Below are 27,807 nucleotides of genomic sequence, written 5' to 3' on the forward strand. Positions count from 1 at the left end.
TAGATTTTTATAAATTAATTTATTTTTTGGGGTTTTTATTGTTTTTGAGTGCGATTCCCGAGTCTTACAGCATTTCCTTGATCCGAACTCCCTGGCGCCAAAAACCGTATTTGAAATTTACATTTAAAATCGAGAAGGCACAATTTCTATTACTTTTTTGCATACACCTACACCTAGATTAACAGTTAATTGTTTTTAATGTTCCCGTTACGCGAAATGGACTTGCCTTAAAGCTAATTTTCTCTTCCGTCTTGGCCTCCCCATCGCGAAGCGATTTTCGCATTCGAACTGCGCTTCGTTTAATTCGCTATCGGTGTTTCGCTTTGAATTTTCTTATTTTCTACGCCCGCATATGCATATGGATAGCCAATCAAATGTAAATTTCAATATAGGTGGCTTGAATTTGCGCACGCATTCGCACGTTTCCGTACTCTTTTTTTCCTTATGCTCGGGAAAGCTCTGAACCCTCACAAAATCGCCTGGTTTTCTGCCTTTTTCTTCAACAATCACATTTTTTTATGAACAACTCCTCCGCCGCTCGCTGCACCTCATCTACAGTTCGTTGTGTGGATATTCCGTGGACACTCGATATTCATTCTCGTGGTATTCCGTGCATTCAACGGGGTGCTTAACCTGAAATTAATTAAATCAAGAAATAGTAAATCGGGTGATAACAGTCTATGATTAATCCAGACTTTCAACTTACATCACAATTATGAGGATCGTTGATGATGGCGAACAGCGTCCAGAAGGGCGTTCCAGTTTCCTGACTAATGAACCAAGACGCCGCCATGCTGCCGATTCGGGTCACTCCCTGCTTGAAGCCACCGAGCGCGCGCTGCTCGTTCGGATCGTGGGAATTGATTTCGCACAGAATGTACTTATCGCAGTGAGGTGTCTGTACCGCATGCCGATAGGCCCGATGAACTTTCAGCACCGGTTCAATTACCTGGAATTAAGCGAGAAAAGGGGAAGCGCAATCATTAGCAATCAGATCAGGTGCGAGTTGCGGCGTGCGTCGTCGAACGGACCTCCAAATTCAACGTGTCGGTCAGCTTGTCGGTCATTTCGGTGACGTTGTACTGCTTGAGGAACTGTTTGGCTTTGCCCAGTTTTAGCAGATCCTTGACATAGTTGACTGCCGGTTTCACGTACGTCACCGAAGTGATTTTGACCTGCAGATGCTTCTTGGCAACGTGATCGATCAAATTGGAAATACTTTCGCTTGGGCGGTCGATGTCCAGGAGCACTTGCTTGGGATAGCCTTGCGATTGAAGGAAACCGTTGGCCATCATCTGTCCAGTGGCGACATACCTGGGGAGAAATAGAGAAAATGTCAAACAAGATAAATATTTTCTAATTGATAAAACATTCGGAAATAGGTGTTTTTCTCAATTTTCTTATGGTAGTGACTAAAACTTAAGACAAAATCACAAAATTGAGCTTAGTCTCTTACAGACCGGGGTACGATCAACCTTAGAGAAGATCGGGTAACCAACCCCTGGTGGAACTAGAAGAAATCTACCATATCGTCGTAAGACATTCAGTCGAATGACATTTGGTAGAAATTACATTACTTCGAATGGACATTTTGGTGGATAATTAATTTTTAGTCCACTAGAGACGCAGGTTGATTGCCAGTTTTCCCCAGTTCCCTAGTGTGGTGGAAGTTATTCGCTGATTTTTGGACTTTTCCAAGGGTCATTGAGGTATAGTTTAGTTCCCGACGACGACGGAAGTAGCCTGTTCGTGTGCCTGAAGTTGGCCGTGTGTGCCGAGAAAAGAAAAAAATCGTTCGCAGTGAAAATTGTGAAGTGCAGAAAAAGTAAAGGAAGTAAGTTTTCCGCGAGGAAAAAAAACGAGTCGATAAATTGTGTGAACCTTTCGAAGGTTATGAAAAATTTTAAGTAAGGGATCAGTTTTTTCCGATAGTGTGGCCTCAAGAGGTATTTCAGTAGTTCAAGAAGCAGTTATCTTAGCAACCCACCGTCGTTAAGGAAGGGTGGTCCGTTAAAGGAAAGAGGTAAAGTTGAGCGAAGAAAGGTAATAAATAGCGAGGAAGAAAAAGTGAAAAGTATTCAACCTAGAAGAGAATCTACTTGCATTGGACGGACGAAAGAGAATACGACGGGTGGTTGGCGATCAGCAGCACCAGACTATTGGTTGGCTCCAGGGATGCCAGGTGATTTTTTTAAATGTCTTCACAGTCGAGTAAAAATGTCTTCAAATGTCTTCAATATTAAAATTATGATTATCAGCGCGAAATTTTAAAATTCAATAAGTAAATTTAATCATCTTGTTTTATAGATGTGGAAAGTTTTTTAACATTCAAATTGTTAGAATTTAAGAGAACATGCTTCCACCAAATTTTTAACTGAATTTCCACGTGGAATACTTCCGAACTTATTTTATTTACCTTGAAATACTTGAACAAACTTCTAAAAGTTTTCTGAAGGAACTTTCGGATAAAATCCTAATGGAACTTTTGGAGAATTCTGAAGGACCTTCTGGAAGACTTCTGGAGTATTTTTCGGAGGAATTCCAAAGGATTTTCTGAAGTAACATCCGGATAAATTTCTGACGGAACTTACAGAGGAACTTCAGGAAATCCTGGATGAACTTAAGAAGAAATTCCTATAGAAACATCAGGATGAGTTCCGGAGGTATTTTCTGGAGAAATTCCTAAAAGATTTTCCTGGTGAATTCCTGTATGATATTCCTGAGTAATTACTGAATGAATTTTCTGTGGAATTCCTGAAAAAAAAAATCTGAAGAAACATCTGGAGGAAATCCTACAGGAAGTTCAGGATGGATTCTAAGGAATTGAATGAAAACCTTAGAACATGTAACTTCCTCAGGTATTGCTGCAGAAACTTCCGGAAGAAATGCAGGAGGAAATAACAGAGGAATTCCAGAGTATACTTCAAGAGTCATTCTTGGTCAAACTTTTGGCAATATTCTTGGAGAATCTTCCAAAGAAATTTATTGAGGAACGTTCGGAAGAATTCCTGGTAGAACTTCTGGAGAAATTCGTGAAGGAACTACCAGAAGAATTTCTGGAGGATTGGTTGAAATTCCAAAGGAATTCTTGGATGAAGTTTCGCAGGAATCTCTGGACGAACTAACAGAGAAGAGCCTGGAGGAAATTCTTAAGGAATTCCTGGATGATTTTTGGAGAAATCCTTGAAACTTCCGGACAAATTCCTGGAGGAACTTCAGGAGGTAAAAAAAGAATTCCAGAACGATTTTTCTTTGAGAAATTCATAGAGGAATTCTCAGGATTTGTCTTATTTGGAGAATTAAAATTAAAAGTGACAGTTCAAAAATAAAAAAATCACTCGGTTATAAGAATGGCCAATTCCAATGAGAAATCGATGATTTTTTTTCGATATCTGTCAGAAGCAATCTGGCTCTGCTAGCAGGGTTATTCGATAATTATTGAAATGTCAGTTTAAGTTTAATTTCAGTTTAATTCTTCAAATGAGGCAGCCTCTTACAGAAAATCCTCGAAAGTTCAAAGATATTTCTAAAAGAATTACCAAAGAAATCCAAGGAAGAATTTAACTATAGTGTGTAACAAGTTTCCTCTGAATTTTCTACTGAGTCTTTAATTAAAATTCCACCGGATTTTTTGTGGATTTTTTAAATTTCTTTTAAGAAGATTGTAAAAATTTACCGTGGAAATTCTGAGAAATATTCGTTTAAGAACAATTTCAATTGGTTGTCAACATTCGAAATTATTTTAAATTTCCACGATTGTACTGAATTTTCAATTTCTTTTCTCTTTAATTTGGACGAGAAGTTCCTCATCATTTTCATCATAAATCATCCTTATTTTATACGGAAAATTCTTTTTAAAATCCACGAAAAATTCAAAGAGTTTCACGAAATCTGTGTTCATTCGCTATGGGTCTTCTTCAATGGCTCTACATTCCAACTGAAACTTGGCCAACCCGAAAATATCCTAGACCAGCGAGCTCGCCATCTTCGGATTGGCAATTCTACGTCTTTGCTCGCAAGGCTACTGGAGATCCCCATTCTCTATGGGTATTCAGAGGAATGTCATATGGAAATGTCGAATAGATCACATGAATTCAGAAGAAATCTAAAAAAATGGATCTAGCTCAACCGTAGAATAGATTAAATCGATTGATAGAAGAATTCAGTCTATCTTTGCCGCTTGAAATAAATTAGGTCGGTCATTGCGTTCCGAAGTAATGATCGAAATACCTTTTTAAAGACACATTATAACGCCACCACCGCTGAACGAATGCTGCCTTCAGGAGTTTTCTCAATAGCACACAACTCAAAGATTCGTTTTATCAAAACGATCTTACACAATCACCATGGCTTGGGTCGCTTCTCATTGCTCGATTCCGGGAAATGAGAAACCGGACTCATTGGCTAAGGTGGGTGCTATGGGAGGTGATATTTACGATCGACAAATCACCTTCGATGAATTTTTCACATTAGTTCGTCAGGAAACCTTGAACAGCTGGCAAAAGAAATGGACAAATGGGGAGTTGGGTAGATGGCTGTATTCAATTCGCCCGCAGGTGTCGAAGCGTCCATGGTTCAAAAAATTGAATATGGGTCGAGAACTCATTCGAACCATGTATCGTCTAATGTCCAATCACTACACTTCCCTAGTAACATTTTGGGTTCATGCTGGTTTTATAACACTCTTGAAGAGTAAATTATGGTCTTCAAGAGCGTTATAAAAGTTAAAATGTTACTTGGGTTTAAACGCACATCTTTTCAGTGTGGGGCTCTCAGAAGGCAACCTTTGTGTTTGCGGTGCAGATTATCAGGACATTGACCATGTCATGTGGGCGTGCGATGAGCATCGTGGCCCCAGATCTACGCTAAATGAACATCTCCGGGTCCGAGGAAAACAACGAAAACCTATTAGGGAAGTCATGTCCTTTGTCCACCAATTCTTGAAAGTAGCAGATGTTAGGCTGTAACCATTGTCCCCTTGACGTACCCCATCACGAATGTCTTCTTCTTGTTGCTCATCAATGTCTGTCGTTATTCCCTCTCGTATTTCTTCTTCTTGTTGTCTCCCGAGAAAATATTTGTTTATTTTTTCACAGATGAAACATCGTTAAGCATCTAAACCATAACCATTAGAATCGTAATTAGTCAATACATTAAATCCCTTTCCTTTCCCTTTGTATTATTGAATGCCGTAACCTCGACCAAACCGCGAGTTTTTCGGTTCCCCGAATCTAACATTATTTATAAGAATCAAGATTAAAATTGTAGGGGAAGGTGGGTAGACTTGATCCCCGGGGAGACTTGATCACCCCCTGTTTTATCTAGAACTAAAGTAGTTTTGTTCTAGCGTATTTTTTAGTATAGATTCTCTAGACAAATGAACTTTATGTGGTGAGTTATTTTTTGGATTGACAACCATATTTATTCTGCAGGGCGGTTTGTATGTTTTGACCTTCCTAAAGATTTTTTTATTGGCCAGACAAAATTTGAATAACTTTTCATAACAATGACCAAATGCTTTCGTTTTTTCACAGCACAAAGCCATAAATGTGCTTAATGATTTGTACTGATGAAAATGTCAACATTCCATCAAAGTTTTAGGATATTTGGATTTGAAGTTATTGCCTCAATATGGGGACATTTGATCCCCCATTAGTCACCCATACAAAAATTTGGCGAAAAAAATCAAAAAAATATAAATTTGTTCTCAGGCTTCTAATTTTTTGTAGATTTGACAGATTTGATGAAGGGCTGTCAGGAAAAATATTTATTGCATAAATATCATAGAAAGCGGATCAAGTCTCCCCAAATTTTAAAATTACATGTGCTGTAGAATTCAATAACAAAAATCGTTCATGTATACGCACAGCAATTCGAAAATTGCACGTATTTTGAAGGTAAAATATATAAAAAATCTGAGGGCACCTTTCTAATTTTATCAAAGCAAGTTCTTGGAGAGGAATCAATTTCCCCCCAATATTTTAAAAGTAGATTTTTGACAGCACTCTAAAAAAACAATTGTGTATCAATAACAACAATAATTTAAGGACTGTCATACATCAGTAAAGTTAAATACTATATTTCTTAGAGCGTCTGTGTGGAAATCGCGTATGTTTATTTATTTTTAGCTGTGATACATCGCATATTAGAAAGGGGGATCAAGTCTACCCAGTCTCCCCTACTAGAAACATGATTTCGGCTCCGTAGCGCTTTACGGCAAATGAGCCTCTCAAATAAATAAAAAGATAAAAAAAACAACTCAAAATTAAGTGCGTTTAACGTTTAAAATGCGTTGCAGTTATCAACCCAAGTAGCACACGCAACATCTTCCAAAAAGCACCTTGTTTCTATTCAGTTTCATTAAATGCATTGGAAAAACATCAAAGCACGAAAAAGTTGCATCAAGATGTCAAAAACGTTCGAGTTGTGATCAATGTTTCATTAACATTGCAGTGCAGTACGTGTTTGACATTTGGAAACAAACAACCAAAGAATACTGCACTTTATGTTGCAAACACGAAACAAAATCATCAAGTTGCATATTTTTTACCATGTAACTTCAATGCGTCTTTCAAAATTTGTTTGTTTGTTTAAATTAAGTTGCAGATAAGTTGAGTGTGTCTTCATGTTTAATTTAGCATCGTTCAACGTTTTGACAACTAACATTTTTTCCGGGGATGGTGCAATAAAGTAACAGAAAACCCGAGTACAAAACTTCATAATCGTATAGTTTTTGAGGTGAGTCAGCATGCAATCCCTTCGAAGCGTTGAATGGTGTTGCGGTAGAGTGAAGGACTATCAATCACAAGATCCATAAATCGTATCCAGTTTTATATTTCAGTTTTATTTTTTTTTTCCGCTGTAGTATTTTGCAACATTATCGAAATTTTACTGCAATCGAATAAGGATGTTTCCGTAGGCTCCACCTCTTGTGCTTTTTAGATTGCAAGAGAGTTATGTTTGATGGCACATACGCAAAGATTGTTTCTTTCCGAATAGTTGCTACACAGTGAAATGTTCAGTAGCGAAACAAGTTGTGCTGCTTGGGAACTGGCTAGTGCAAATCTGTGTAAATGTATTTTTGAGATTTTATTCCCGGGACAAAGACTATTATAAGTCGTCGCAGTCGCAGAATTTATAAGTAAGCAATAAAATTGTATTTTATATTCGCTGGCTTATTAATTGTCTTCAAATATCTTCAAATAAGTAGATAAGTCTTCAAATATTATGAAAAGTCTTCAAAATGTCTTCACGAAATAAATGTCTTCACGGAGATTCAAATGTCTTCAAATTGAAGACATGTCTTCAAATCTGGCATCTCTGGTTGGCTCCCCGAGTGTGTGTGTCCGCGGACGGTTCTCGCGCGCCTGTGTGCGAAAGCAGAAGTAAAGGGAAGACCAGCAGATCTAGCAGATCTCACCGCCGAGGGAAGAGACCGCCCCGACCGGGGAACTCGAAGACTGGAAGTGTCTGGAAGTAATCCCGTCAATTGCGCAGCGGAGACTTTTCCGAGAGGCCAGGACAAGAGTGTAAGTAATGACCATTCCATTTACACATGTTTTATTTTATTCGGAGGATGGATGATCCTCCTCCGTCATGAATCAGAGCTTGAATCCAGTTCAAAAGCAGTGAATGATTTTTTTTCCCAAGTCAATCCAATTCAGGCCAGAGCAAACACGACAATTCTGCATACATGTAGATTAGTGAGACCTCATTTCGCTTCCCAATATAAAACATGTAAAATAGTTACCGCAGGGCTAGTAGTGAGTCATTCTACCGTTTTTTGTTTCTCAGTTCATTTTTAGCATCGTAATACCTGATTTTAGAGTTGGCTAGACCCATTCCAATCCAATTCAAATATAATCCAAATCCTTTTCAAATTCGATCCAAATCCTATTCAAACCTGTTCCAAATCCAATTCAAATTCAAAGTCAAATCCAATTCTTATCCAATCATTCATTCCAAAGTCAATCCAATTCAAATGCAATACGAAGTCAATTCAAAGTTTAATTAAATTCCAAACCAAACCCAATTCCAGTCCAAACCAATTCCAACCCAAAACCATTCCTAATATACTCCAGATTAAACCTAAACCAAATTCAATCCAAAACTAATCCAAAGTCAATCCAAATGCAATGAAATCCATTCCAAATCCAATTATAATCCATTCCAAATCCAATCCGAAGCCAATTTTAATCTATCCCAGTTCTATTTTGAAATCTTTAAAAATACAATCGAAACCTAATCCAAATCCTTTTTAAATTCAATCCACATGCATTGCGAATTCATTTTAAATCCAATCCAATTTCAATTCATTCCTAATCTAATTCAAACAAAATCCAAAATTGAATCCAAATCCGTTCGAAACCCAATCCACACCTAATGCAAGTTCAATCCAGATTTATTTTAAATCCAATTCTAATCCATTCCAAGTTAGAAATGTATCCTCAAACCGAACAAAAAATCACGTCGGCCGAAAAACTTCTAGCCGCACCGTGCTGCCAAAAAGCCAGGAACTTATTTTTAAGTATGGAAATAATCCTTCATCGTTAATATACACATTCATTTTAATCAAAACGCTCATGTTATTATCTATGATACTGCCATCCGTCTTTTCATTACATCTTTTCAGAAACCAAGAAGTCTATTTATCGATCTTTGAACCAGAATGAAGAATATTCCGAACTATCGGTTTTCTATCTCTACAGCATAAATCCAAAACTAGCTGGTGTTGAAGAAAGGTCCTCCTTCATCCAGGACATGCGAATTGAAACTTGGTGAGAGAATTCCATTATATATATTATATATATTTACCAAATTATATTGAAACCATATGATTATTACCAAACCAAAAAAACCATCAGGGCACCCGATTGAAGCGATTTGGATAGGAAGAGTGGAATCGCCAACTTCCTATTGTTAACATCTCGTGGATAAAGGGCGGGCTCTTCTCCCCATCTATTGGGTCAATCTGGGAAACGAGGGCTAGGTTATATTATTGTATGTACTAACTTTCTTCTGGAGATTCTCTATTCATCCCGTGGATTCGCATAAGTGTCTCTGCTTATGGAACCACCCCACCCATTTTTGGCCCTTCATACAGGAGTTTGATGAAATACAAACAATAATATAATCATGATCAAATCGTTTGTCAGATATGGCCAGTGCTATCGGCAGGTGCCTTGCTACAATAGATGGTAGTATCATCATCATCATCATCACTAGAGACGCAGGTTGTTTGCCCTAATAACGTTTAATCGAAATGACTTTTCGTCGAATGTATGTTTGAAAGAAAGAAACTTTAGTTTATAATAATAAAATAAAATGATTCAATGCTGTTTCAAAATGTCACATAATTATTTTTTTTTATTTTTTTTTATGAAGGTTTACTGGCGGGACTCTGAATAGAGTAGAAACCTCTGCACCAGGCCTTTGATGATACCGTAGCATAATTCCTTTCGAAGCAGTTTGCCAGCCGTACACGGAACATGTCGCCCAAGAAGACGCTGTTGCAACTGAATCAGAGGGAATTACGTTCATTAAAAGTCAGACAGGTCTTATGCTAACTAACATCGTTTAGTTTAAAGTCATTTTTGTCATTTTCTTGTCAGAGTCAAACTATTTTGTCAGTTTTTATGCTATTTGGACGTTTATTGTCATTGTACGCGCTCGAAATCGACCGAAACAGTTTTTTCAACTCACATGGAACATGTTGCCCAATGCTTCATCGAAGAAACTGAGTCGGAAGTTTTTTTTTATCAAGTATAAGAAAGTGTTCAATCCCCGATTTATAAAAAATGACAAGTTGATAACTTTTGAAGCAGTTTTCCAGCCGTACAAGGATCATGTCGTCCATTAAGACACTGTTGAACTGGCTCAAAAGACATTACATTTACAACTCTAATAGATACTCTCTCCCATTATCTCATTCCTAATCATATAGATTTTTTTAATCTTTCGTTTATTTTGGAGGCTCAATTTCCGAATCATATAGATTGATCTGTATGATGTCATTCTTGTCTTTATGGTCAGAAGGTATGAAGTATGCGTTCCTTGAATCACTTTGTTTGCCTAAGTTATTGGTTCATCCTGTGTCAATACTATCAAACACAATGTAAGTTATGTCTTGTAGAAAGTGGAAACTGTTCGTGCATTTAGTCTATTTTATTGTTATTCCTTTGTCAAGGCATTACTATTATTATGTCCTAATAAGTAGCTTGATCGTTTCCAAACTAACTGTCATTATGTATCATGTACTAATGATCAGTTATGAGTCAGCTATAGGATTCACTTTTCGGTGGCAAAGTAAAGCTTCATCACGCCTATTCCCTACTATTAGTAAAAATTATCGAGAATGAAGCCGTTATAAGATTGTTCATATACCATCATTATAATGTGTGGTATTTTTTATTATTGCTCTTCGAAGTGAGGCATAACAAAATAAAACTGGCACCACGTTCCTAGTTTTGAAAAAACTTCTACTCAGTGAATCCAGCAGTCGATTCCCTACGAATGTCTTGAATACTTTGTTTTTTTTTTCTTTTTAATAAATGCCTAACTAGCTAAATGTAAGCGTGGCTACGACTCATCGTCACAGGGAACGCATCAGACAAGTATTGCCGAAAAGAAGAGAACTCACATCATTATCACTGATGAAAAAGGCCTCTGCCTGACTGCACTACCATTCAAGGCTCCAAGACACGAGATCCGTTGGATCACATGCAAATGCCGTAAATTAGTGCGTCAATGCCAGATATGTAACGCGGCACCAAACAAAAATAGTCAACATGTGATACCACCACGACAGGATATGTCTTTGGTTGCCATATCAGTGCTAATGGCGTAAGCCGACCCACCGCGGCAAGGTAACATATCCTAGGGGAAGGTTTCAAAATGTCATATAATTATTGCTCCAATATTGACCAATGAATGGTGGGTTCATAAAATTAATAAATGATAAGAAAACGGAAAATATTTCCGATAGGCTTCTGATTGTGACGAACTGCTCTAACCAACTATGATGAATCTATACCACATGGAGAAAAGACATTTAGTCGCATGATGTTTCGTCAAATGACACTTTGTCAAGAAGACATTTCGTCGAATTGACATTAGGCCGTATGGCCATTTGGTCGAAATAAAGTTTTCGGCCAATGATTTACGAATTATAGTTGAAAGTGAATTTTATACTGAAATTATTATTGTATGAATATTACAGTAAATGAAAGAAAGAGCATCCATGAATAGAATAAGAAAACGTATGCTGCACTTTGTCGTAGCCAAACAATGTTTCTACTTTCTCCGAGGAAAACAGGCTTTGGGCTCCGATAAACAATCAGCGTCCTTCCGCCTCAAGCAACGAATACTGAATCATCTTCATTTATTTTCTATGTCACTCTTCGAGCAATCTAGAATTCCCTGCCAGCCTACTGAGATTGAATTTCAAATGTCTTTTCATTAGCTTCTTAGTATGCTGGAATTTCAAATGCCTAGTACGATTAAATGTCAAGTTCATTATAATTTTTTATTCGTTATTGTCATTTAAAAATATTTTAGTTTATTTCCTTATTTTTATTATGAAATAAAACATAAGTTCAACTTTATCCATCAATGTAACCAAAAAATGCGATTACTTTTTTTCAGGCCAACTTTATTCCCCACAATATTCACCGTCTCTACTCCTTCACTGTTTATTCTGTTAAGCAAATTATTTGGAGCTGTTTATACAAAAACATGAATTTACTTGAACTCTTTTTTTATACCAGCCCATTTGTTTAAATATCAATAACAGATGTGAATTTATTATTTGTAGCTATAAAGCATTGACGCTGTCCAAAAACAGCTCAGTTAACTCTGTTTTAAACTATTGATTTACTAAACCAATTCATCCAAATCCAAACCACATCCAATGCAAATTCCATTTTGATCCAATCCAAATAGAATCCAAATCCAATCAAAATCCCATCCAAATTCAATCCAACACAAATTCAATCCAAATCCAATTCAAATCTAATCCAAATACAATCTAAATCATATCCAAACCCAATCGAAGTAAAATCTAAATCCAATCCAAATTCAATCTAATTTTAATCCAAATCCAACCCAAATCCAATCAAAATCCAATCCAAGTCTAATCCAAATCCAATCAAAAACCAATCCAAATCTAATTCAAATCCAAACTAAATCCAATCTAAATCCAAATCCAACCCTAATCCAATCTAAATTTCTTCCAAATCCAAATTTAATCTAAACCCCATCCAAATCCCATCTAAATCCAAATCCAATCGAAATCCAATCAAATCCAATCCAAATCCAAACCAAATTCAATCCAAATCCAGTCAAAATCCAATCCAAATCCAATCCAAATTCAACCCAAATCCAATCAAAACCTAATTTAAATCCAATCTAAATCCGATCTAAATCCAATCCAATCCAAGTCCAAACCAAATCCAATCCAAATTAAATCCAAATCCAATCCAAATCCAAAATCAATCCAAATCTAGTCCAAATCTAATCCAAATCCAATCAAAAACCAATCCAAATCTAATCCAAGTCCAATCCAAATCTAATACAGATCCAATCCGAATCCAACCCAAATCCAAACCAAATCCAAAGCCAACCCTAATCCAATCTAAATTTCTTCCAAATCCAATCTACATCTAAATCTAATCCAAATCTCATCCAAATCCAATCAAATCCAAATCCAAACCAAATCCAGTCAAATCCAATCAAAATCCAAACCAAATCCATTTAAAATCCAATCTAAATCCAATCCAAATTCAACCCAAACCCAATCAAAACCTAATTGTATCCAAATCCAATCCAAATCCAATCCAAATCCAATCCAAATCCAATCCAAATCCAATCCAAATCCAATCGAAATCCAATCCAAATCCAATCCAAATCCGATCCAAATCCAATTCAATCCAAAGCCAATCCGAATTCAATCCAAATCCAATTTAATCCAAATCCAATCCAAATCCAAAACCAATCCAAATCCAATCCAAATTCGATCCAAATCCAACCCAAATCCAATTCAATCCAAATCCAATCCAAATTCAATCCAAATCCAATTCAATCCAAATCCAATTCAATCCAAATCCAATTCAATCCAAATCCAATTCAATCCAAATCTAATCCAAATCCAATCCAAATCCAATCCAAATCCAAAACCAATCCAAATTCAATCCAAATTCGATCCAAATCCAATACAAATCCAAACAAAATACAATCCAAATCCAATCCAAATCCAATCCAAATCCGATCTAAATCCAATTCAATCCAAATCCAATTCAATCCAAATCTAATCCAAATCCAATCCAAATCCAAAACCAATCCAAATCCAATCCAAATTCGATCCAAAACCAAATCCAATCCGCCTGGCTGGCTGGCTGGCTTGCATCAAACCCCCTAAGTTTCCGGAGGACCATGGTGCGCAGTTTCACTTAGAGCCCCTCGCTGCCACTCGGACGATGATCAGCCGCTCCTAACATGGAGAACAACAACATCGTTTGTTAAACCGATCCTGACATGGAGAACAGACGCTCAGTAAGATTTGCACCTCCGGAGAGGAGCAAACCCCCCCTTCCCTGTCAGCATACCACCATAGTTCCCACCGGGGTTGGTTACCCGATCTTCCATAAGGTTGCTCGTATCCCGGCCAGCACCACGGGGAGATAGGGATAGGAGTAGTTGGGTAAGCGGCTAAGGACCGCGAGATGGGGTCTATTTTATTCCTTCAGGTACGCGAAGTACCAATGGTACGCTTTACCTAGCATTTGCCAGCATTTTTTTATGATTCGATTAATCTAACTCAAACTCATTTTTATCTTATTTCTAAGAATCAATGCATTTGGTACCTGGTGGGTCTTAAGGATTGTGGGATTTTGACATTTCTGATGGTAATTTGAGATAATTTTCCGCAAACATTCAGTAGAATTTTATGGAGACATTTAGATGAGTAATCCTCTGTGTTAACCATTAAATTAAAAACCAAATTCGGGGAAACAAACACAATGAGAAAATTACCACACCGATTAAAGTGCTGGTTAAAATTGCTTTCCGCGTGAAGCCGGGAATGCGCTGCTGAGCAATGTTACGACAAATGCCGCTGCCGTCGTTTTCCGGACCAGCACACAACTCTATTTCTATCTGCATCCATCCATAGACGGAACACCGATGGTAGGGGAGACTTTATCCCCTTTTCTCATCTGATATAATTTAATCACAGCTATGGCTCAAGGCCGGCGCACAATGGATACGTTGCGTTTGCGTTTTGTAATCCGTTTGATACGTTCTGTACTAAAATGCTTCTACGTTCGCAAAACGGAGAAGTAACCCACAATGCGTACGGTTTTTGACAGAGAAATTAGCCATTTACAGCAACCAGAGTTTTTCCTGAGTTGATTGAGATATTGTTGTCAAAGATCGGTCGACGAACACCTGAAATATGTCAGTTTCCGGGAAATCCGTGAAGCCGGTTCTGAGAAAACTGGAACTGTCCATAGTTATGTTATACCTAGTTTTTTTTTTAATATATCAATATGGGAATCAAACTTCATGGTTTTCAAAGATCATAACAATGCATATATTGTTGGTACAGGGGTCTAAAATGCAACCATAGAAAAAAAAACCCAACGAAATCGTTACAATTCGACATTACCTATTTAGTATCAAGTTTTATAAACGGAAAATCTCACGCTGATCTTTTATCAATTCAGAGAAAATTCTTCTGAATTTCATTGAGAAATTCTTCCAAAATTCCAAAAAAGTTCTAAGGAATTTTCTGAAGTTTTTGTAGAAATACAAACGATTCTCTTATATCTTTATTAAAGAGACTTGCACCCTGAGGCTGGCTTGTCACTTAAAACGAATTTCTCTTGGGCATTCAGAAGAATTTACTCTGAACATTCAAAATCTATTTTCATTGGATGTTTAGGAAATTAAATTGGAAATTCCCAGAAAATTAACTTAAAAATTTGTAGCTTTTTTGTTTCAGGGAAATTTTCTGTGTAAATTTACTTTGGCAATTAAAACAAATTTCCTGTGGAAGTACAGACAATAATTCTTCGCCTCAATTAATTTACCGTTGAAAAGAAAATATAATTTTGGAGAAATTCAGAAGAGTTTCTAATAAGACATTTTTGAGAAAGTTCATATATTTTATCTTATTTATAAGACCATCCGTGGAAGTATAGAAGATATTTATAGTAAATTGGAGAAAAATTTCCTGAAAGTTTGAGCCAAGTAAAATAAATTTCAGCGATGACGATGCAACGATTCAATCGTTCATCAAAAATGATTGCCTACATTACGGCTCTTACCAAATATGTAAGGCAAATCAACCAAAGGCTTGGCCCAATCTCACCCCTTTTTAGCGTGCATTGCTCGTTGCTACGAAAAACCAGAACCGCTATACACGGAGAAAAAAATACGGTAGAATCAACCGGATTCTGCTTCAAATCAACTATATTTTTGCATTGATTTATGAATAACAATATTTATTGTTGATACAACCACAAATATAGGATTGAATCAACCATACGCGATAGTTGATTCAATTCTCGTATATATTTGTTTCAACCATGCTTTCCAGCTGTCACTGTCAAATAATACATCAGAAAATAACAATATTCATAGTTGTTTTTACATTCGAAAAAGCTCTGAAACTACTTTATCGACAATATAATGACAACAACAAAAGAGGAAAAAGTGGACGAGCTCGGTGGTCTAGTGGCTATCGCTTGTGCCTTATAAGCAGGAGGCCGTGGGTTCAATTCCAGGCTCGTCCCTTTCCTACTTTGTATTTCTATCTTAGTTCTTTCTGTGTTTCACGTTATACCAAAACGATTCCTACTGTTATAACCTTCCACACAATCCCAAAACCTCCCGTGACACCTATGAGAGGTTGTAGAGTTCTCTGCATCTTTCTTAAGCAAGTGTCCAACAAACTATCCTTCCCCTTCCTCAGCATTCTCAAGGACGTGGCCAGGACAGATCTCGACTATTGGAGAGTGCATTGCTTCCATCTAAGAGTTAGTGATTAGTCCCAAATCAATATCTGTGGTAACGGATGAAGGTGATACTAGTCTCATACAATAGTCTTGGCTTGTACCACCTACGAATTTGTGCGAACTGCTAAATGCTTATGCTAATGCTAACAACAAAAGACGAAAAAGTGACAAGCAGAATCAAACTAGTTACATGGGGAGTGAGAGTCATCCACTTTACCTCTGCACCGTGCTTACTTCATGTAAACAGAATGATCTATGTTGATCAGTTTATACATATTTTCCAAATCAAGAAATGGTTGTCAAAAGAACGGTATTACGATATTATTATTGTTTCAATCATGCGATGCAAGATTGAAACAACAATAATATTCAATTGAATAAAGCATGTGAACATGCTGAAACAACAACATTGAAGATTGAAACAACAATATTCGCGTTGTTTGATGCAACAATCGGAATAGTTGTTTCAATCTTGCAAGATTCTTCTGCGTGTAAAAATATTCATGAAATTCGATAAAACAACAACAGATTATTGTAACATGATAACCAGGTATCCATCGATCTAAAAACTAGGTATGTAATAGATTTGTGGGGTATTACTGACGCCATTTTAATACGGGTTTATTCGATCAATAGTTTTACATTCAAATTCCAAGCATTATGGTACGAGCACAATTAGTTCTTGAAATTTCTTTTCTGAGACGTGAATTTTACTACAGGGTGTTCAATAAGTTCGAATACACTTTCAAAAAATGTTTTAAAATTTAGATTAAATTATTTCTTTTCCCAGTTGCATTTCATTGGAAGCATTGTTTATAAGGAACGTTTGTAACATTTCTTTTGGAATGACCTCTATTTTGTACTTCTTAATGAGCTTTAAACGTTTCTAAAACCCATCGCACGCGGCACGCACGATCTGCATGGGCATTTCGTTCCAGATTTTGAGAATTACGTCTTGAACTGGTCCAAGTTACTTACTTTGTATTCGTACAGCTTTAACATAATAAAAGACCAAACAAAAAAGTTAAGAGGGTTCAAATCCGGGAAGCTGGGAGGTCGCAATCTTTTGTCCAAAAAGTCGATGAAATTGTCCCCATATTAGGCTAAAATCGCAATTTCCGTGTATAAAGGGTTATCGTCCTATTGGAACACGTAGGGCTCAACTCCGTCTTAGCACCGGGCCACGGGGGGTCCCCAAAACCTCAGTTTTGTACTACGCAGCAATGATTTTGACATTCAAAAACGGCTATTTATGATGCCCCAATCCATTTTCAACGCGCGTGATAAACAAACAACAAGTGACAGAATGTCAACACCACACACATCCGATAGCGTATATATACCGCTAACGCTGACACCAATACTAATACAGAATATGTACATTGGGCTTACAAACACTAGTGCTGTCCAATGAGCAGCTCGAAGTAGCACGAAGTTGTTCCTGCCACCCCCATGCCCGTTTGTTGACAAAAAAGAACGAGCAGGACGGGAACAACTTCGGGCTACTTCGTGCTGCTCATTGGACAGCATTACTATGAACAAACATTTGTATTCGAACTTATTGAACACCCTGTATAATTTCAAACCGTTTGAAGTTTTCATCAAAATTCGTAACAGTTTCTAAGATATTAGGAGTTAAAACATTTTTCGTTTTGGGCCCAATCTTACCCCCTAGGCCCAATGTCCCCCGAACGACGGTATTCAGGATATTTTAAGAAGAAAACAAACTCCAGTCTCTCTGTGCAATTTCGCAAGTTCTAATCAATCACGAAGTAGCAACTCCGAATTGGGTTGTTTAGCTCAGAAAAATATCGAGTTTTTTATAGTTTAACATAAAGAGCATGCTCTCCTGATCTCCAACATATTTTTATTTTGTTTGTAAACCTTTTATTTACATTTTTATACAGCAAACAATAAGCCATTTTAATCGATAGAATGACACTAACATTCATAGAATGACAGTTGGCCCATGCAGCATAAGAACAAATTTTTAACCCCATACAAATTTAAAATGCGAATTAAAAATTGTTCCGGGGTTCCAAAAATTTTGAAAAATTGGGGTTAGTTTCAGTTTTTTATGCAGATTCAGAATATGTAAAAACATATATACCGCTAAACAACCCAATTGTGCTGTCATAATGCTAATGCTCATGCTCATTGGAGACTGAAGGTTAATTAAAAATCGCGATTGATTCAGCTGTTTACTAGGAATGTGTGAGATTTTGTTTTTGATCTCTGGAGATCACGGAATATAAACAATGACTTGGAATTAGTGTTTTCTTACATGAAGTTTGGAAAATTTCAAGAGATTTCTGAGAATTGGCCAAATACTTTGATTTTTCAATTCTTTTAAAATCAAAAAATATTCATTTTATTTAAGTTCCTCCGCAAGTTTCCCCACAAATCCTTCCAGGCATTTCTTCCGAAATTCCTCCGAAAGATCTACCGGTAGTTCCTCCAGAAATTCCTTTTTAAAATCATCCTAGACTTCCTCCGAGAATACCTACCTCAAGATACTCTTCTTAAGCTTTTTCCGTAAAAAATTCTGGAAGTTCCTCTAAGAATTTCTCCGCAAGTTCCTCCAGAAATTCCTCGAAAAAAATTTCTATAGGGAATCCTTCACAAATTCCTACAGGAATTCCTTTGGAAGTTTAAACAAAAAATTTCTCCAGGAAAACCTCCGAAAGTTTGTCCATGATTACCTCTGGAAGTTCCTCCGGGAATTATAGCGGCAGTTCCTCCAGGATTTTTTCCGGAAGTTCCTCCAGGAATTCCCCCGGAAATTATCCCAGGAAATCCTCCAAGAATTCCTCCGCAATTCTACAGCATATCCTTAAAGCAATTCTATAGGAATTTCTTCTGTAGTTTATACGAAAATTTCATAGGAAATTCCTTCAAGAATACCTCCGGAAGTTCATGGAGGAATTTCTTCGAAAGTTCTTACAGGAATTCTTTAGGAAGATCCTCCAGTCCTAATAGCATATTTCCGATTGATTTTGTTGCAGCATTTCCAATTTGACTGGATTTAGTTGCATATAAGTCACAATGACTGGTATATGACAAGTGTGCTACTCGGGAGGAGCTCCCTCGGAAGCTCTTCCATGAATTCCCCGGAAAGTTTCTCCAGAAATCCCTTCAAAAAATCTGCAGGAAATCCTCCAGAAAATTCTACAGAAATTCCTTCGGAAGTTTCAACTAAAAATCTTTTGGAAAATCCAGAAGAAAATACCGTAGTAGCACACATGTTTCTTATTGGTTACTGCAACTCGAATGTAATCAAATTCAGTCACACTCAAGTTGCTGAAACCATTTTTGTCTAACTTGTGCTGCTCGGGTATAAAGAATCCTCCAGAAATTTCTACAGGAATTCTTTCGGAAGTTTCTACAAAAAAAACTTCAGAAAATCCCCCAGAAATTCCTCCAGAAGTTCATCCAGGAATTACTCCGGAAGTTCTTCCGAAATTCCTGAAGGAATTCTTGGGAGAACTTCCGGAGAAACTTCTGTGCAGGATTCCCTATAGAAACTCCCGAAGGAAATGTGTGAGGAATTTCTGGAAGAACTTGTGGGGGAATTGCTCGAGACACTTCCAGGAGAATTCCTGGAGAAATTTCGGGGGGAACTCCTGGAGGAACTTCAGGAGGAATTCCTGGTGGCACTGCCTGAGGAATTCCTGGAGAAACTGCCGGAGGAACTTCCGGAGGAATTGCTGGAGGAACTTCTGGAGGAATTTCTGGAGGATTTTCCAAAGGATTTTTTGTAGAAACTTCCGAAGAAATTCCTATAGAAATTTCTGGAGTATTCCTTATAGAAATTCCGAAGGAAATTTTTGAGGATTTTTTGGAGGAATTCCTGGAGGAACTTCCGGAGGAATTCCCGAAGGAACTTCCAGCGGAATTCCTGAATGAACTTCCAACGGAATTCCTGTTCGAATTTCCAGCGGAATTCCTGAACGAACTTCCAGCGGAATTCCTGGAGGAACTTCTGGAGGGACCTCCGAAGGAATTTTCTGGATGCATCTTCGGAGGACTTCCTGAAGGAACTTTCGGAGAAATTCCTGGAGAACTTTCGGAAGAGGAACTTTCAAAGGAATTACTGGAGAAACTTCCGGAGAATTTTCCTAACTTTTTTTTGTAGTAACTTCCGAAAGAATTCCTGTAGAAATTTCTGGAGGATTCCCTATAGAAACCTCCGAAGGAAATGTTTGAGGTATTTCTGGAGGTATTCCTAAAGGAACTTCCGGGGGAATTCCTGGAGGAACTTCCAGGGGAGTTCTTGGAGAAACTTGGGAGGAAGCTCCTGGAGGAATTTCCGAAGGAATTCCTGGTGAAATATCTGGAGGATTTCCTATAGAAACTTCCGAAGGAAATTTTTGAGGAATTTTTAAAGGAATTCCTGGAGGAACTTCGGGGGGGGAGGGACTCCTGGAAGAACTTCCGGAGGAATTCCTGGGGGAATTTTCGGAAGAATTCCTGTAAGAACTTCCGGAGAAAATCTTGGAGGAACTTCTGCAGGAATTTTTGAAGTAACTTCCGGAGGACTTCCTGAATAGTTTCAATGAACCCATGAACCATTCTTTCAATTTCCTAGGGAATTTCCTTAGAGTTTTTCCAGTGGAAGTAAAAAATGAATAATCATTTTCTCGTGATTTGTTTATTTTTTGACGCAAACCTGTCCGCAAAGTTTGAGATTGTTCAAATAGTGCGGACAAGTTTGCGTTTGACTTTGCGTTTAGGAGGAGAGGAAACCTTTCGTTTGACATACCATCCACATGCTTTTTATTTATTTATTTAAAAATAGTTTTTCTTAAGTATGGCGACGATTGGTACACCCACCCTAATTTCAATGAATTTAGTTTAGTTTGTTAGTTTTTGATATCAAAAGGATGCTTTAATAATGTATCATAGCATCTTCTACTTGCTAATAGGGGGATGCGCCTTTATAACTTACAATTGGCAGTAATGATATACAATGAAAATTATTTTTATTATTTTTGAAACTAACCAAACAGTAAAGTAAACGGATGAGGACGTGAATGCATAATAATAAAAAAGCTACATTAAAAAAATATGAACAATTGATCTGTACGCGTTATGTTTTCGATGACCCTGGAGGGATCGATCTTGCTTAACGAGCAGGAATTGGTTGCATGAGCCTTGCGATTATTCTCTCAAAGGTCTTATGGAAGTTTTTATTGAACCTTGGATATCAGTACAAATAATCTCTAATACTGTTGTACAATTAAATATCTGTACTAATTAATAGAATAAAAATTGCATAGATCACATCACTAAACATGGTGAATCCCGATCTATGTTTTGGTATACCACACCCAACAAACACAACTTCCTTCCCGTGGTAATTGTAGAGATACAGATGATTTGGATGGCACCGTTGTTAATCAACATTTAAGAGCTGATGGAACGTATTGCACAATTAGACGTGGATAAAGCGCAAACGGCCGGCGCCTCGCCTTCAATAACACCGGAGTTCTCATACAAAAAAGATGTTTCTATGGTAAGATAAAAATGGTGCTGGACACAGACTGAATTTGAGAGGTAAGTTATATGACGTATTAATTTTATATTATTTCAAACATAAGAATAGTGAAAGTTTGTGTTCAAGTCAAATAACCATTGGCACAGATTAGGCACAAATAATCGATACAAGAGGATATTGTAACAACGTCAAAGCCTTACTATTGACGCCCTTTCTTTATCAACTTTCTTCGCGTTAAAATGAGCAATCGCCCACTTTGTGCCATTGATTGTTAATCCTTATTTTGCGAAATCCGTTCTTATTAGTAGTGTAGAAGTTGCATAGATCACATCACTTTCCAACTAATAAAACCCCCTTTCCGGTGGTTGCTGTGGATATGCAGAGGTATTCTCGGATCCCAAGCTCTACTCACTTAGATCGAAGTGCAATTTACGCCAGTTCTGATCAATCACGGAGTAGCAACCATTGATATGTACAGTCAGTCTAAGCTAAGCTAAGCTTAGCTCAAAAGGATGCTTTATTGATGTATCTTAGCATTTTTCTGGTTTTCTGTCGGTTTTTAAAGAATTAACGGTCATAACTAAAATACAAAATTGTCGAAAACAGTGACCGATACGAAAAAGTGTGACTAAACTAAAATAACAGTGCTGCGCAGGTGACGATGCTCTTATTGGCTGATCCACCTGCGTCCACTATAACAGAACACCTAAAGAATATAGGTACACAACAAATGTTAGACAATTGACCTATATCTGGTCAATGTAAATATCATCTCTATTCTTTTATTTATTTATGGTGATTTTCTCAGACATCCTATTTAAAAAAAAATCAAAACAAAAAACCAAACAAGCACTACACTCCAATTTGGGCTATTCATCAGATTCTTTCACTTTCACTTTCTTTTATAATTTTTTAATTTTCTATTCCTGAAATCATTACTACTTTGAAATTATTTAAATGATTAGAATCATATAAAAGTAAGGGTTCACAGAAAAAGTTGACCTTCATATATTTCGTTTTGGCATTAAACTACTCACTGGGACATTGCTTAGCTTAGTATTTATTAACCAATTGTCAACAGCGCAATTTCTAAACTATTTTATTATTTTGCATTCAAAAAACGATAAAACCGGGAATGGAACTCAGCCAGCTTCAGCATAATCATGTTCTGTAGCCGATAGGATGTGGGCCCTCCTTAGCCGTGCGGTAAGACGTGCGGTTACAAAGCAAGACCATGCTGAGGGTGGCTGGGTTCGATTCCTGGTGCTAGTCTGGACAATTTTCGGATTGGAAATTGTCTCGACTTCCCTGGGCATAAAAGTATCATCGTGTCAGCCCCATGATATACGAATGCAAAAATGGTAACCCGGCCTAGAAACCTCGCTGTGAACAACTTCGGAAGTCAGAAAAATATATTAAGCTCTTTTAGTGGAATGTATTAAACCGTCTAAGACGAATTAAGTACTGTCCATTTAATTCCACTAATTGTGGTAGTGGAATTAAATGGACAGTACTTAATTCGTCTTAGACGGTTTAACTGTGAAAGTGCTGCGAGGCGGCGCTGTCCCAGTGTGGGGATGTAATGCCAAGAAGAAGAAGAAGAAGAAGCCGATAGGATGAAGAATTGAATTTGTACAAGGCCTCAGTTGCGGAGGCTATATAGTGTACATGAACACATTGCAACAGTACTGCAACAGTAACAGTAACAAAAATGAAAGTGCGATCAAGAAAGTTGAATTAAGTACTAGGTAAGTATAGCCGAATTGCATCAAAAAATCTATCAACTGCCAATTAGCATCAAGGGTAGTAAAACGCTTTCGCATCGAAAACCCTACATTTCATGGAGGTTTTTAGCACAAATAGTTTCAAACCGTTGAGCATCGATTCGTTACAAACATTGCTTAAATAATCCGATCAAATGGGGATTAAATGGGAACATCAACTCGAAAGGAAAAGGAACAATAACTCGAATGTAAAATGACCATAATGCCCAACGAACAGAAGTATCGCACAATATTAGCATTCCAGTAAATTTTCACCGAATTTTCACCGAAAGACTTCAATCTCGTGAACGTTTCATCTGTGATTCAAGTAACCATCCTATAGGGACACGGCAGGTATTTTCGTCTGTTCGTCATAGTCTCGAAAACCAATAAAAAGACGCTTTTTTGTAAAACTCATACCTACGTACCAAATCGTAAGCTCAGGAGAAACGTTCTGCTATAGTGGAGTTCTAGCAAATGTACGTTGCTTTCGTTGGTTTTAGCCCCTACGACGATGGACAGAAATACCTGTTGTGTCCCTACCCGAAGGTACGTGATTACAACGATTGAGAACCCTTTCTCCAATCAGTACATAAGCTCTACCACGATTCATATTGCGGTTATTGAAGTTTTTTCAATACATAAAAAATCTTTTGAACAAGCGACGAAAATCCATCTCTGACAAGTATTCGACTAATAGTTGGCAAAAATCATTTCTTCTGAATGCTATTTTGAAAAAGGGGTTATACTTCGTCTGTCACAATTCGTAGAGGGATTGACGATGTGCTCACTTTCGATAACAAATAAATGAATACTTCTATCTTCTTCTCTATATGTAAAAATGAGTTTACATTTCCTTTGAGGCAATATAACTCACGAACGGATGGACCGATTTGCAAGATTTCCTCACTAATAGATTCGTCTTGGGCTGTGCTGCGTTTGTACATACTAAGAGTTGATACATTTGACGGGGAAAGTTGGAAAATTGTCAAAATGCAATGGTATCATGTGTTCTGAAGAAAGCCATCAAGTTCGAACTGAAATCGATCTAGAGTGCGACGCTGCAATCAATTAAACGATTGACAGTTAGACCGAGAGCAAAAAAAAAACAACTCGAGCAAGATCGGGCAAAAATTGAGTTTGCATTTCCTTTGGAACAATAAAACTCACGAACGGGTTGACCGATCTGAACGGTTTTCACACTTATCGATTCGTCTTGGAATCCGCTGTGTTTGTATATTTGGAAAAGGGAAAGCAGGATAATCATGAAAATGCAACGGTCTGATGTGTTGTGAACAAAACAATCATGCTTGCACTGAAGTCGATCTAGAGTGCGGCGCTACAAAGATCTCAACTATTGACAGTTTAAAAGCAAAAAACTCAAAGGTGCAGCCCAATCGGGTTGTACGCATAGGTGACGTTGAACTACGTAGCTATATGGTACAGGTTTTCTACTTTTCCGTTCGATGAGACCAATTAAAGCAAGCGTTTTTCAAGCCCATGGCGAATCTGTTTTCGTTGTTTATCCTGTTCTCCTGAGATTGAGTGGACATTACGAACCATAGTGATGTATATAATTTTTAGACCAACATTTAAAAAAGATGATAAAAATAAAATTTTCAAATAAACGAGGATGAATAACACTCTCAACCGATCGTTCGATAATTGTATCTCGATTCGAAGCATTATTGGTAAATGCTACTTTTGAACTTATTTTCCTACATAACACCAATACACAATGTCAAACATCCGATTGAGCTTCATTGTTGACATTCAATTGGAATTAGTTAGGTTTACATTGAAATAATAATTTTGTGTTTATTATTAATAGATTGCAAGATTTGAAAAGTTATCGCCGATGACAACTCTTCTACTTTTCACACCTGATCAGTTATCATTGAATGATGATTGCAATAATCTGGCTGATAGTGTGCCGCTGCCTTGACCACTGCTTGACAGTTTGAAAGTTTATTGATAATAATTATCATTCCTTCACGTGAGTTGCGCCGGACTTTGGATTTACTCCGGAATCTTTGCATTTACACCTAGGAATCAGTGAAAACGAGCCGAAAAAAATACCAGAACGCATCCACTGCAGCAGCGAAGAAGATTCCGATACTCTCTACTGGCATCAATAGACGTAGGCGAGAAGCTATCGTCAAATGCCCCCATGCTTTAGAGAGAAAACGCGCGTGTAAGTTAGCAGAAACGAGCTAAAAGCCCTGTAAGTTGCATTAATTTGACGTCTATGCTGGCCAGAGGGCCCCAGTTAGAGGGGAACTTGAGAACAAAAGCGCAGAATCCGGAGATGGCGAGATCGATTCTCGATTTGATCTAAGATGTTTCAGGTGGGAAACATTCTAATGCTATGGCGGCAAGGAAAGCTTTCAATTCATAAATAAAGAAATACTAATAGATTACTTTGAAAAGCAGGCCAAGTTCCAGTTGGAATGTAGTGCTATGGAAGAAGAAGCTTGCAATGCACTTATGAGATTGACTGATTCACCGAAACCGATTCCTAAACTGTTAGCAAGTTTCAATACTAAATATTATCATACACAAATATTGTAATACACTGGAGTCACTTTTTACGCAGAGGATATGTGCCGCGTGAATTAAAACAACGAAAAAACCCGCGTATATTCCAAAATATGTCTGAATAAACTGCAGAAGTCCCAAAATTCGAGTGAAAAAAAATCGCATAAAAAGCGATTCGTGTAAAAAACCGAATGGTCCAAGAAAATGGAAAATCCATCGAGAAACGGCTGAGATATTAACGATCAAAGTCTATCATATTTTCGTGACGTTTTTTGATTTTTTGCAATTTTAAAGTGTACCCCAATATAGAAAAGACAGACGTAGTTCTACGTCAAAATACAAACCCGAGCAAGATTGGGCGGGTTCTACTAGTTTCTAATAAATACCTGATTAAAATTAGTCAAACTTAAGAATGATACTATACTTGAAAGCAATTCATCATAAGTATTGATCGAAATTTTAATGTTCACTAAAGTGCAGCATTCAGTTTTAAATTTTGAGTTATTTTACTACGATGACTTTTCATCATTTCTAAAATTTGAAGAAAGACTGAAAATATATTAATGTTTATTCAAAACGTATTATGCGACAAAATGCTGATTAAAATCAATTTCAACAGGTAACCCTCTTTAACCCTGGTTAAATTGCGCCCCCAATTCTCCATTCGATGAGTAATTTTCTTAAGTCAGGTGGTGCCATTCCACGCAAACTAACCCAGTGAAATCGAATTTCGTCACCATCCCGCTATATTACTCACCTCTGATACACCTCCGGGTTGGCGATGTAGTTAGCCCAATCAGCTAAATAGATAGTGGCGGCCTTGATCCACCGGCGCCGGAAACTCTGGTTCTGCAGCGTGACGAATAGTTTATCATAATCCAACTTTCCATCACGACCTACGAATCCTTTGAATACCGTATCCAAACCGATTTTGGTCCAAATAGCTTGTGCCAGCTCAGACTGAGTGAACTGGTCCCACATAACGTGGATGTGCTCGAGGAATGGGGGCAGAACCCACGAGTGGTCCTTGTGTTTCTGTTGGGTCTTTTCCATGTCAGGACCCGAGAAAGCTTGGAACGCTTGAACGGCAAGTGGAAGCAGATTAATGATTGTGTCTCCATTGACACCGGGATGTTGTGGCTCACGCTCCTCATCATGGTCTACGCTGTTCTGATTGGCCAACCAGGTTTGGGCAACGGACAAAACGGTATCCAGGATTGGATTACCTTCGTCAGCTTTCTGTTGGCGCTTTTGGCGTTTGTTTGACCGCCTTTGAGGCTGCTGTTCCTCGTTCGCTCCAGCGAACATCTGGATCACATTGCCAATCAGAGCGGGATCAAACCCACCACCACCACCGCCTCCAGCATTACCACCATTGGCTCCCGCCAACATACTTCCAATTCCCGACAGGATAGCTCCAACGCCGTCATTGTTGGACTTAGCACCGCCACCACCTCCTGCATTGGCATTAGCCATCAATGGCAACAGCATGGAAGCGATTCCCGAAAGTCCTGCTGCCGCGTTTCCACCCCCTCCATTTTGGTTTCCGAGAGACTGCAAGAACTCCGAGGCCATATCCAAGAACGGACTTCCCTCATCTTCCCGCATGTGCGATCGTTGCGTCGTATAAGCACTGCCACTAATCGAAAATATCACCAACGATATCACGCTTAGGTATTTACCGTTAATCTTCATCATGCTTTCTTCTATACTAAAAGTAGGTCACTAGCTAAGAAATGGGTTGGAACGTGATCGCTAATCGAATCTGTTTGCTGAGTATTTCACACTTCTGTCACTGCTATTCCAAACCTCTGGAATCGTTTTCTTTTCCCCCCGAAAGTAAAAATAATCCAACTTTGTCACGCCCTCAAAAGTAGCCCTACTTCCCTTCTGATGACGAAGGCAAACCAGAGGGAGTTGAAACTCCGCCGCTCGCTCACGTACGATTCGAACCGATCAAGATCTAGCACAGCACTGAGCCGTCCGGGATACGTAA

The 27,807-nt window shown here is 37.9% G+C and overlaps 1 protein-coding gene across 1 annotated transcript; it reads right to left on the minus strand.

The window, feature by feature from the left end:
- LOC134203569 (uncharacterized) lies at nt 1-27,807 on the minus strand. Its single transcript, XM_062678425.1, has 4 exons — nt 26,569-27,807; nt 1,032-1,314; nt 707-949; nt 1-633 (listed from the first exon to the last, which is right to left on the minus strand). Exons 1-4 carry the CDS (start codon nt 27,507-27,509, stop codon nt 553-555), a joined length of 1,548 nt encoding a protein of 515 aa, XP_062534409.1. The 5' UTR covers nt 27,510-27,807; the 3' UTR covers nt 1-552.

Source organism: Armigeres subalbatus, chromosome 1 (assembly GCF_024139115.2).
Source record: "Armigeres subalbatus isolate Guangzhou_Male chromosome 1, GZ_Asu_2, whole genome shotgun sequence".
Lineage (NCBI taxonomy): Eukaryota > Metazoa > Arthropoda > Insecta > Diptera > Culicidae > Armigeres > Armigeres subalbatus.